A 12,315-nucleotide genomic window follows, 5' to 3' on the forward strand; every position below is an offset into this window, starting at 1 on the left:
AGGCACAAGTCAGGGAAGGAGTTAACTTTGCTGGGCAGCAAGTCTTCACATACCCTGGCTGACTGCCTAATCAGTTGGAGTCCTGCTGAGGAGAAACAACTAAGTGCAAAGAAGGATGGCTTATGGGAATGTTCTTAAAGGGAACAGTGATTGTTCTCATCAAATTAGGGTAAAGAATCTGACAGAGGTAGTGCATGCTTTAAGCACTGTTGAGGTAAAACTCACTGAAAAGGTAAGCAGCCAGTGCACTTGGCTTTATAACTGTGGGAAGTGACTGCAGAATGTAAAACCTTATAAAAAAACCACTCAAGGGGCATTTGCCTCACTGACCAGCCAGCCAAGCAGCAAAAAAGAAAAGCAAGGGAATAAGTGCTCTCAGCAGATGAAAATCACAGCAGGCCAATTAAACACAAGGACTTTGATCTTTCAGTGAAAAAATCACTCCTAAGAGATTCATGTGGGGATTAGAAAAGTTTTTTACTTCTGCCCATAAACTTAAAAGGATCATGAATTTTAATTTTATTTTTAAAGTTTTTATTTCCTTAATTTTTAAGCTGTGAAATACAGCAGGCAGACAGTGAACTTTCTAGGAGACCTCCTGAAGAACCAACCCAGAAGATTCTAGGCCTGAATTTAAATGAATTCTCAGTTTTCAGGGTGTGACTCCTCAGTCTGGCAGTTTATTAAAATGGGTTTGGGGATCATGTGGCATTTCTACAGTACTCCAGAAGCTACAACTGAACATTTTACCCTACCAGGCATGCACTATAATTGAACACACACCAAGTGTCAGCATATTTTATTTCATATAACTGCTTCATGAAATTCTTCTTTCTAGATGCAACAGATCCAAATTAGCCTTTTACTCTAATTTAAAAGTGTATTCAGAGTATATGGTTTCAACACTGGCCATATGATGCAAGTTGCAGAGCACATCAATGAAATTTACAAAGCAAGCTCTGGTAATCTACTACAGTTGGGTTATTTTCATCAGATTAGATATTGAATATTTTCCTCACAACAGCAACAAACTTCTCATCTGTTGGTGGCTTCCGCTGGCTACCAGGCTGTAAGAATTTTTTGATTGTTGGAATGTTGCTGATTCTTCCTTTAAAAGCCTGTAAGAAGCAACAGTAATGCCAGTGAGATTAAGGAAATGATAATTCCATCCTTTATAGTTTAAAGATCAGGTGACTAGGATTTTCACTTGTCAGACATACTTATTAAACAGTAAAAGGTATTAGCTTTTTCTGATCTGTAATGCTGATACTATACCTTTGTTTCCCAGATGGGAATGGGAAAAATTAATATTAAAGAGTTAGGATTCATCTAGTAAAAACTGGAAGAAAAAACTCCACATAGCAATCCTGCAGATATATTTGAGAAAAAAAAAAGAGGCAAAGACAGGAATATCTCAGTGCAAAGCACTACAGAAGTCAAGATATAGGAAACTGAACTGCTCTTTGTATATGATTTCTTAAAAATATAATTTTGCTGGCAAAAAGTAAAGGACAGGAACTGCAGACACATCAGGCCACAGACTTTCCTTCTGGATATTGCTGCTGTGTTTGAAGACATGGAAGTAGCAGTTAAAGGACTAAATTGGTAGCACTAGTGAGTGAATTCCTGCCAGCTGAGAACACCTAGGAAAAGCAGAACTGGAGAAAGGTGAGTCCCCAGCAGCTCTGGGGCAAGGCAGTGCACTGAGTGCAGGTTTTTGTAGTCAAACAGACCAGAGAAGTGCAATGGCTCAAAATATGTAAACATCAATTATCTTCCAACAACAGTCAGTGAAATTTGTTACTTCCCATATTGACAGCAGATGATTACTGACCTGCAGCAGGGGGAATGCAGACAGTACATCAGGCTTACATTCTTCTGCCATTAAAATGGCTTCCAGCAGATGGACATCTGCCCAGCTTAATTTGTTGCCAACAAGATAATCCTGTCCATGATCTTTTAAGGCCTATAAAGTATGAACAAATAAACAAAAAAAATTCACATGGGATGTAACTATTTTATCTAGGTATTTCATTGCAGACAGATTTCTGCAAAAACACAGCAGAGCAAAGCCATGCAAGAACCTATGAAGTCAGAAAGCGATACGTATTCTTTAAACAAAAAATTAAATCAGAATTCATGTTTCAGTGTGTGCAGTCCCATCTCTCATTCTAACCTACTGCACCAGGTAGCTGTATACCAAGTCGAGTACTACAAGAAAGACTTAATCACACAAAAGGAACAGGACTAAAGTAATTGGAAGAGGTAGTCAGGCCAGTTTACATGTAAGCACACCTCTAATTTTTAAGAAAAAAGTTAAGTGAATTTCCAGATGTTTCAGCAAAATTTGAGTCTGCTGATTACAGTTTGAAATACGTCCAGAATGAAGGAATACAACCTCCCAGCCTTTATCTCATAAGGAAGGACTCCTTTATGGCAAACTGCTGATGCAAGAATCACAGCCTGCCAAATCTAACAAGTGTAGCAGACAAGTTGAGATGAACATTGCAGCACAGCTTCAGAGCAGTCACCAGCTCTCCAGCCTGCCTTTGACCTGAAGATTGTCACCCTCCCATCAGGAGCAAGAGAAGGCCATGTCTGTGCCTAAGTCACACCAAGGCTACTCCAAATTAACAAACGTGCAGTAAGACATCAGTCTGTGACCCTGGAAGCCAACTGCTTCTCCAGGCCCATCTGCCAGTTCTACCATAGAGGCAGCAATCATGGGCAGAGTCACAGCTGATCCCTTCACATAGTTACTTCCTACTCTGCTCTAACAAGGTCTAGCACAGCTTGTTTATCACACCGTGTGGAAACTCCAAACATAGCATCTGATTGCCTGCTGGGCTTTATATTGCCTTTTGCTGCTCCATCTGGCTGCTGAGTGTTTAAAGTGAACTCTCACAGCTAGGTATGTTTCCTGTCAGCTTCCAAAATGAGTAACACATAGACTGCGAACCCTGAGAAGCTGAATCAATAGACATCTTAAACAGCTGGTACAGAAAGAAAATGATTAACCATTTTAACAAAATTAACTAGGCTAAAATAATGGAAAAGTTCAGCTGTGTCTTTACATTAGCAAATAGGGGTTACTTTAAAGACTCTCCTACATGGAGCATACATGCTAAAACATATCACTACAGTAGTTTATGCCACCTAAGCACAGGCTTAGAGAATTTTGGTGCATTTTTATTAAAATATATATCAGACTTTGAAAGATTTGGGTGTGTAATCAATATCTCCCAGCACAGCCCTCCATTGGTACGGGAGTGGATATATATGAACTCTGATTACAGAAGTGCTGGATTATCATTTACATTGTTATTTTACAGGGCAGCCTCTGTGGGTTTTGTTTGTGCAATTTAAGGCTCTAATAAAGTGGGACATGAAATTGCATCAAGTCCTGTAGTTTTTGAGTGGACTTCAGCTGCCTGGTAACAAAGGCTTCAAGCAGGAAACCCAGTTCAGCTCAGAAACAGCACAGCTTTGTACCCTTGGCAGATTTCTGAGGAGACCACTATGCCCTGAAAAACCACTGGCACCAAAGGAAAAGTTACAAACAGAAGCAAACTTGTGAGATGAGGATCACAGCTGGATCAATTCAAACAAGAAAATCTTAACACAAAAAAAAATTTAAAATATCCTTACAGAAGAAATAAAACAACAAAGCAAACAGCAAGTTGGTGGAAAATGGCAGTTCAGTAACATCCAGGCAATGTTCCAGGGAGAAGAAAAGAACAATCCACCCCCTCCTGACCAACTCCTCCCTAGCCAAGAAAGCCTCCTCATGTGCTCTAAGGGGATGGCAGGCACAGCAATGCCTTCCCTCACAGCTCAGGCTCTTTGGTGCATGCTAGCCAGTAAATAATTGCTTTATGCTTTCTGTGCTACATGTATCTTGCTTGCAGAGCCTCTCTGTGCACACCTAAGGATGCCCAAGTAGCAATTCAGAGAATGAAAATCATAGTCTCTAAATAGAATACATTTAAGCAATTGATTTAAGGAAGATCATAGAATTAGATCCTTAGCTGTAAAGCACAAAGATATTTTACTTTGAATAGCAGGAATAAAGGAGGCTGAGTGTGACACCTTATTGTTCTCTATGACAACCTGACAAGACATTGTAGTAGGGTGGGGGCCGGCCTCTTCTCCCAGGCAACCGGTGACAAGAGAAAATGGACTCGAGTTGCACCAGGGGAAGTTTAGATTAGATCTGAGGAAATTTTTGTTCATGTAAAGGGTTGCAAAGCACTGGAACAGGGAACTGGTGGATTCACCAACTCTGAAAGTGTTCAAGAAACATGAGGATGTGTCACAGGAGGACACAGTTTGATAGTGAATATGGTGGTGGTGCTGGGTTGACAATTAGACTTAATGATCTTTAGAAGGTCTTTTCAAACCTTAACAATTCTGTAACACATTACACTTCCAGACAATATGTACTGAAGGCTGGCACAAGGATTGAAATGGTGCATTTAGGCAAAACACTGGGAGCCATCAGCCACTAAGCTAGGTTGGAAAAGAAAGACAGCAAAGAGACCCAGTACTGAAACCACCCCAAAAATTATTTTGTGGCCCTCTTTTCACATTGCTGGATACTGGCTCAATCATACATTTCTAAAGTTCTACTGTCACTTGCCTTCTGGAAAGTATTTGTGTGGGAATAGTGGGGGAGTGGGGTAGGAGGGGGAGCCCAGAACTCACTGTCTTTGTGAACTGCTGGTGATTTATCACTTACCTTTTCATAAACAGGGAAGTACCTGCTTGTAGCTCGTTCAATGATTAAGGCAAGATTCTTTTCTTTTGTATCAGGTGGTTGAAAAGGGAGATACATGATCATTCCCATTAGGTCTGTAGTTCCCTCCACGTACATATCAATCCTGAAACAAATATTTTTGTTCAGCATATATCATTCAAACTTTCCATTTTGATTCTTTTCCTGAAACACAACTCTGAAGTGATAACTGAGTAAAATGTTTATTAGAGAATAATAAACATTTTACTCAGTGATTACTTCAGAGTAATCACTGAGTAATACACTGTAATGTAATACACTGGTTTCTTTTCTTGGTTCTTCCACTTTGAGAAAACTTCCAGTTTTTTTCAAAGCACAAATTGTAAAACAGGCTCACAGTATATGCAATAAGCAAAAAAAAGTCTGCAAGTAATGTATTTAAAGTGGAATTCATGCTGTTTTCCATTAATAATGTATTCATTTATGCTGTGGGAGAAAAGACTGCAGATGCAAACCACTTCAGGGAAAAAAAATTAGTTTTGAGGTCTAATCATGAGAGGATGCTGGCTAAAAATTGCCAGTCCGTAATAATCTCCACAGTCTCTGGAGGTGCCCTTCCATTCTCACAAAATAAACTCTCTACAGTAAGTGACAGTCTGCTAGGTATACTCACATTTACTGCAGATACTTCACAGCAACATTCTTTCTGTAAATATTAACAGGCATGGAGGAGTGTTAGTAAGTGGCACACCGTTACCATACCAGGCTCTCTCCTTCAGGTCCTTCCCATAGAGGTTGTACTTTGCTGCAATGTAGCTGAGGATGGCTCTGGTCTGCACCATCTTCATCCCATCAATCTCCACCATGGGCACCTGCTGAAACAGCAGCACTCCATCTAGGGAAGAAAAAAGATCAAGCTACTCAGGCTGCTGAAATAGTACACTGAAAATAAGGAAGAGACCTGGTAAGAGAACAAGACATTTCTAATTCTCAGGGATGAAAGCATCCACAAGGAAGAAGTTCTTCTTTACAGGTCAGATCATATTGCAGGTCTTAAAACCTCCTGTTGTTCTTTTGTTCTGTGTGTGAGAATTTCTCTTTAGGGTACGGTTTACAGACTCACCATTGCGCAATTTTTCTAAGTCTTCTTTTGTCTCTATGAATTCTTCCTCAAACTGAAAAGCAACAATAGAAAACAATGCTGTCACTCCAAAGGCAGTGGAGAAGTGGAAGGAAGGCTGGCAGTTAGAGCTCACCTCTCCACACTATTCTCCACACTTCTCTCATTGTGTTGACCCTGTGAGGAATCCATTCAGTGCCAGGAACTGGGGGAGCAGCTGCAGTTCCAGCTGCTCATGGAGCCCTGGGAGCCCAAGGCAGGAGCTGGGAACTGCCTCCCTTTGCACAACACAGGGCATGGGGACATGTGGCACTGGCCAGGTGAGCCACAGCAGGAGCTCATGACCCCAAAGCTTCACTTAGACTGTGAGGGTACCAAAGATCAGCAGTTTCCTTTGTTCCAGGTCCCACCCTGGAGGCATAATGTTATCTGTTGTTGCACCAAGGCTGAATTACTTTAAGGACTGATGGACAGGCTCCTGGATGGTCAGACAGGAAAGTTTCCTTAACAGATCCTCCACTTCATCTCTGCTCCAGCAGAGACAATAACCCAAGACTTTGGTGTCCCCAGCCCCACAGGACTGTACAAAGCATTAAGCTCCAGAAAGAACTTCCTCGTTATAAAGACCACAGTCACCTGCATGAACCATAAACTGATACCAAATAATGCAATTAAAAAGCAGCTGATGCCACATGAAATATTGAGAAAATTCTTGTAAATTATGCCTCTCTTACACAGCATTTATCTCCATCTTTAATCCACTGGACTTTTTTTTAATAAGGACATTTGAACGAGGACAAGATCTTGGTTTCCTCAGCACTTGTGTTCTGCAAATTCTCTGTCAGCAATATTCTCAAGTGAGCACCATTTAAAAAAGCCTTTTATTTCCAACAGAGTATAAATAGTTTCAAAAAAACATATTCAAACAAAAACAATGTAGAAATTAAGATGTCATAGCATGGCCTTCACCTTATGTGAATCTAGATAGGTCCCCTAACACTGCCTTTGGGGCAGATCTGCTGATTTATCCTACTCAGGTCCTGACCCAAAGAACAAAAGGTGCTTTCTTTGGAGAGAATGTTCATAAGTTTTCACGTGGTATGCATGGTCTTTCAGTGGAGAAGACTCATGAGATACAGGGAAGTTATGAGCATTGGCAAAAAGTCACCGTTTTGTCTGTAGCGACAATTTACAATCTCATCTTAAAGTATGTTTCAAAAATGACAGCCATCAATTCTCTTTATATGTTAAAATCTCTTCACTGTGTAACTATGGCTCAAGGAATACATGAAATAAAACACAAGAGTGTATCACTCAATCTAAGCATTCTGCATCACAATTTTTCATGATGTGCATATCCCTAAGCACAGATGCGATTGGGAAACCCTTCCAGAGGATACCTAATTTAATCACAAGTCACTTTATAAAAAAAAGGTACAAACCTCAACCCCAGCTGCTGCTAACAGCCATCGGATTGACTCCATCTTCCCCCTTCCCTTGGTGTAGTGCAGCTTGGGTTTCCCCGCCATGATTTCAGAGTTCTTGCTTCCTGATAAAATCAAGATGATAATCTTATGGAAGCATGCTTTAAATTAGCATTTTGAATGTCTCACTCCAAACTATTAAATACAGTTGGATAAATGAGAAAGTAGAAGAATGCAACCAAGTTTCCTGTGAATGAATGGAATAAAAGAAAAACTACACAGTACCAGAATGTGCAGCCATTCAGCCACATCAAGACAATAAGCATCTCCTAAATAATATATTATTGTAGTTTGAACAGCTTACTGAGTTTTACAACCAAAGCAGAACTGTAGGGTACTCCTGAACTAGCACATTTTTAACCTTGCAGTGATGCAATCTCTTCAGTAGGTGTTGGTTTTGTCACATGTCGTACCATACTTGAAAAATGTACTGTATCAAATGAATGGCTTCCAAAGAACACCAAACTAGTGTCACCAGCACTGTTTTCACCTCTCTCATATGACAATTCAGTCCTGAGCTCCTGTGCCTTTACAAATATGCTTTTAAAAGCAACATATATCACCAGAGCTTCTACATTCCTTATCCAGCTGCTACAGTCAAACTGTAACAGAGATTTATATTCTATCTGCCCTGAAAATTTAACTTTAAAATCAAAAACCAAATGGAAGGAACTGACCTCTGTTGGGCAGATAAGGCCTGGGCAACGCCCCTGGCAGCAGGGGGCTCAAGTCAGCCCATCAGATGATGGTGCTGAGATGAAACACTTGGTCCTTTCAAATTTCCCTGCCATGTGCAGTCACATGCCACTGTATGACACGGGCAGCTGATGTGAGCTTGCCTGGTGCTGGAAACAAAGCTAACACTGTACTCTTATCCCTAATGGGTCACAGAAGAATGAAGCAAATTTCATAAGACAGAGGCACAGACTGACAGAATGCTTCATTGTTAAGCCAAAGGTTTATCAGTTCACAGGCAGGCTTTTATTTATGCTTGCATTGACTTCACAATACATAGCTGAGCCACAAAGTAAAAATTTTGGCCATAATCCCAAGGCATCAATAAAGAGGCACAGACAGCACAACAGTGTCAGGGGACCCTGCATCCCTGGGCCACTCCACTGAAGTCCTTTGTGATGGGTGCTGTCTTCCACAGGCTCTACAGCACTCAGCCATCACTCTGCCAGCAATGACTCACAGGAGAAAGAGGTGCCCCCATCCAAAATGCAGCTCTTCCAAACCACTGCTCAGCTTCCACCTAGCCCTGTGTCATAGTTTAACAAGAGAGGAATTTTTTTAAATAATACAAAGCTTCCAATCACTAAAAACCTAGACAGGACAAACACCCTGAGAACTTCCTCTTTTCTCTTTCACAAGTTACCAACAAATCAAGTAACCATTTACAAGACCGAAGCAACACATTAACCCTTTCAATCCTCCTTCAATCCTCCCTCAAATAAGAAAAAAACCCTCAAAATACAAACATACAAAAAACCCCATAAAAACATCCAAGTCAGTAAAAAAATCAAATCCAGAGAAAAAACATAAAGAAATACCTTTATTTTAAAACTAAAATCCTCTTATAAACTATAGAGAAAAAACTCTTTTTCCTTATAACACCTAAAACTATAAAAAATTTAAAAATCAAATTAATATAAAACAAAACCCTCCATATTAAAATAAACAAATATTAAAATAACAGTAATCCCATAAAAAGTTTTTAAAAAAATAATCCTCTACCCCCAAGAAAAAAAGAAAAAAATCTGTTATTTTAAAAATAAAAATAATTTTTAAAATAAATAATAAAAACTTTTACCTTTTAGCAACTCATCTTTAAAACAATACCCCATAAATCAACATAACCCATAAACAAACTGTAAGAAAGCTTATAAAAAATAAGAACTTCACAATTACAAATTTCCCTGAACAACTACTGTTCGTTAACAAAACACAAGAAAACTGGGGTTTTTTCTTGCAGAAAAGTCTCCATAACATTAACAAAAAAGATTTCTCTCCCTAAGTAAACTAAAAAAAATTTAAAATATTAAGCTATTTTATTTTGTTTCTTGACATTATCAGTAAGAAAAAAAAATATTTTAAAATATATATTCTAAAAATTTTGTTCTAATTCTCATTACTCTTTCTTTTAGTTACTGTTCATAAACTTTTCTTTATACTCTTTTAAAATTTTAAACCTACTTTACCTTTCTCCTAATCCCACCTCACAACAAAAAATAAATACATTAATAATTAACCAACACCAAACCCACCACACTCTTTAAAACATTAACCAAAAGAATCTCAAAGTCAATAAAATCTCAAATTAACAAACCAAAACCACCACACAAAATTAGGATTTCTGCCCAGTTTCAAACTAAAACCACCACACCCTGGCAGTGTCTGTGTCCCTGGACAGCTCAGTCCCTGTAGCAAAGCTCCCCTGATACAAAGGTTGTGCTTGTCAGTGGATTGTGTCTCGAGTGGAGCTGGCATCTGCTCCAGCACTGCTGGACGCCTGGCTGACACCTGAACAAGGCACTCAAAAAGGGACTTGCCACAGCTCCCTACCAGGCCCTACACACGCAGGACCATGATCTAAACCTCATTTCTATTTCCCATTAATGACTTACACTGTAACAAGTAAGAGAGCTCCTAATCGTCTATACCTCAGAAATACTTCATTCCCTGATGCTCAGAAAGTAGGTGTTGGTCTCAGCTTCACCAGAGGGGAGAACTGCACTTAAACCCTCACAGAATGGACAAACACTCCAACCTCCAGCAGTGGGAGGTCCAGTGGGACCAAGGCTGAGAAACACACTGTAAGGACAGGCTAGTACAGGCAGAAACAGCAAACATCCTTGACCTCTCCACAAAGCAGAGCTGGAGCTGATAAAATTCAGCCCACACAGAGCCCTGATTGCCAGTCTCAGCTCAGTGCTCCACTGAAAACCGGGACGTATCCCCTGAAAAGCCAGCAATATCCTCCTGCAAAAGCACTGCTAAAGGTCCGAACTGGGGGTTCAGGCTGAACACTTACATAAGGCTGCAAGCTATTCTGGTGACCCTTTTATGGCTCTGCAATGAATATCCCTTTGTAAAATACTGAGCAGTGATAAAAGAGTCACAAAATTGGTAAACTGTCTTTCTTGAATAGCAAGAATGGACCTGAAAATTAATCACAAACTTTCTTGATGTTTTAGCACATCAGACTTTCCTTGGACCACAGCCACGCAGGTGTCAGAGAGGCAGCTACTGCTGTGATCGCTGTGTTAAAAACACCCCATGTTGTTTTCTCCAAAACAATTCAGGCACCAGCCTTTCAGTGAGGAACAAGAAAATGAATTTAGCAGCAAGCTCATAATCTGAACCAAGATCTTAAACTTTCTTCCTAGCCGGATATGGGCCCCGGAGCAGTCCTCTGCAGCGCTTTGTTGCTCGACCCCGTCCCGCAGGGGCAGCTCCACACAGCGCAGCGCTGCATCGCTCCGGACCACCTTAACCCGCAGCTGCTCCCCAGCGGGCGGCTTCCGCTGTGCCCGGGCCAAGTCCGGCTTCGAAAAGCTTCCTTCTCCAGCCGGAGCCAGGAGGAGCGTCCGGACGAGGGGAAAGGCAAAGTACTCCCAGAGATTGCAAAACCTGCACTCCAAAGAGCAGTTTCTCTTCAGCTTCCCCGCTGATCGTACCCAGTGCCAAACACAAATAAACCCCACCTGTGCCCACCCTCCCGCCCGTCCCGATCCCTGCTGCAGGAGACAAGCTGGGGAATAACCCCTGGACAAACTCCCTGGAGCAGCACGGCAGGACGGGCCAGCCGGTGTGTCACGCACCTCGCCCTTTGCCCTCCGGGCAGGAGCGCTGACCCGGCCAGAACCACTCGCTCCACCGGGCTGGCGCCGCCCGCCGCCCGCCGCCGCAGTACCGTGTGCCCGAGCCGCTCCGCCGCCACAGCACCGCCACGGCACCGCAACAAACAGCGCCCGGTCCCCACACACGATCCTCCCGCCCCGTCAGGCGGCCGCTCCTCCCCTCGGCTGCCGCCGTGCCCACCGCCCGCCCCGCCGGGCGCATCATCGTCCCCCAGCGCTGCCGCTCAGGGAAAAGCCCCCCCAGCCTTGTCCCTGCAGTCTTGCCGAGTTTCTGTTGCAAAATGTGGAATGTGTAAACATTTTCTTGACGAGGGATGTGCTTTGATGTTTGATCTTTGTATACTTTCAAGCCTAATCAACAAGAAAGAAGTTCTAATCTGTGAAACAGAGAGCAGTTACCTAACAAGGTCTAAGTGAAGTCCAGTTGTGGGAAAGAGAAATTACTTGTCATGAGAATCGCCTTGTTAAGAGTTGAACATGTTTTAATGATCTCAAACCTAGGGGGAGTTTAACAAGGCTTGGAAAGAACAATGTACCTCTGATAGTGGATACATAAAATACAGAATTTATGGGGCACGAGGGCATTTGGCAGAACTTCCAAGATAGGGAAGAAACTAAAAAAGCCCACTCAGCAACTGTGCTGAGATCAGCTCTGAACGGGTATAAGACAATTCTGGCAGGGAGAGATTCCCACACTGCTGACTCACAGCCCACCAACTCAAGAAACCCAAGTCAAAAGAAGACAAGAAGACACAGTGAGCATGTAGACTAATCAGCATGAGAAGAGGGAGAAGCATTAACCAATAGAAGAGAGAATATTGATTATTAAGAGAACCAGACAACTTGTAGTCAATTAACATTAATGCCTTTACTTGCTAAAATGAATAAATAGTAAAAACTTGTTATTGATTTTTGGAATACCACCAAGCAACCAGGCTTGCACAACTCTGAAATTAATAGTCAATGTCTCATTTAAGTGTGTAATAATTGGTCTGTTGCACACTGGGTAACAAACCTAAATTTTCTGGACAACATTTCCACTGGGCTGGCTCCGAGGCAGCTGCACATCAGGGACATGGCTGGGACACCGTGAGCAGGGGACAGGCTCGGAGG

General features: G+C 41.7%; 1 protein-coding gene across 2 annotated transcripts; it reads right to left on the reverse strand.

The window, feature by feature from the left end:
• Window positions 1–782: 782 nt before the first annotated feature.
• Window positions 783–11,341, reverse strand: LOC132070755 (glutathione S-transferase). 2 transcript variants are annotated; one of them, XM_059467764.1, is made up of 7 exons: window positions 11,164–11,341; window positions 7,298–7,404; window positions 5,859–5,910; window positions 5,498–5,630; window positions 4,739–4,880; window positions 1,835–1,966; window positions 783–1,118 (listed from the first exon to the last, which is right to left on the reverse strand). In XM_059467764.1, exons 2-7 carry the CDS (start codon window positions 7,382–7,384, stop codon window positions 996–998), a joined length of 669 nt encoding a protein of 222 aa, XP_059323747.1. In that variant the 5' UTR covers window positions 7,385–7,404; window positions 11,164–11,341; the 3' UTR covers window positions 783–995. The 2 variants fall into 2 exon arrangements, with proteins under 2 accessions (XP_059323747.1, XP_059323748.1); XM_059467765.1 differs by lacking the exon at window positions 11,164–11,341 and adding an exon at window positions 10,003–10,045.
• Window positions 11,342–12,315: the final 974 nt, after the last annotated feature.

The sequence above is a fragment of the Ammospiza nelsoni genome, chromosome 3 (genome assembly GCF_027579445.1).
Source record: "Ammospiza nelsoni isolate bAmmNel1 chromosome 3, bAmmNel1.pri, whole genome shotgun sequence".
NCBI classification, from domain to species: Eukaryota; Metazoa; Chordata; class Aves; order Passeriformes; family Passerellidae; genus Ammospiza; species Ammospiza nelsoni.

What these genes read in the sequence shown, in the direction of transcription:
- LOC132070755 (XM_059467764.1), bottom strand. Translation starts at nt 7,384, where the DNA reads ATGGCGGGGAAACCCAAGCTGCACTACACCAAGGGAAGGGGGAAGATG. An exon ending in GACCTGAAGGAGAGAGCCTG is followed by an intron (nt 4,881 to 5,497) that starts GTATGGTAACGG and finishes TATTTGTTTCAG; the next exon opens with GATTGATATGTACGTGGAGG. An exon ending in CTGCATTCCCCCTGCTGCAG is followed by an intron (nt 1,119 to 1,834) that starts GTCAGTAATCAT and finishes TGCTTCTTACAG; the next exon opens with GCTTTTAAAGGAAGAATCAG.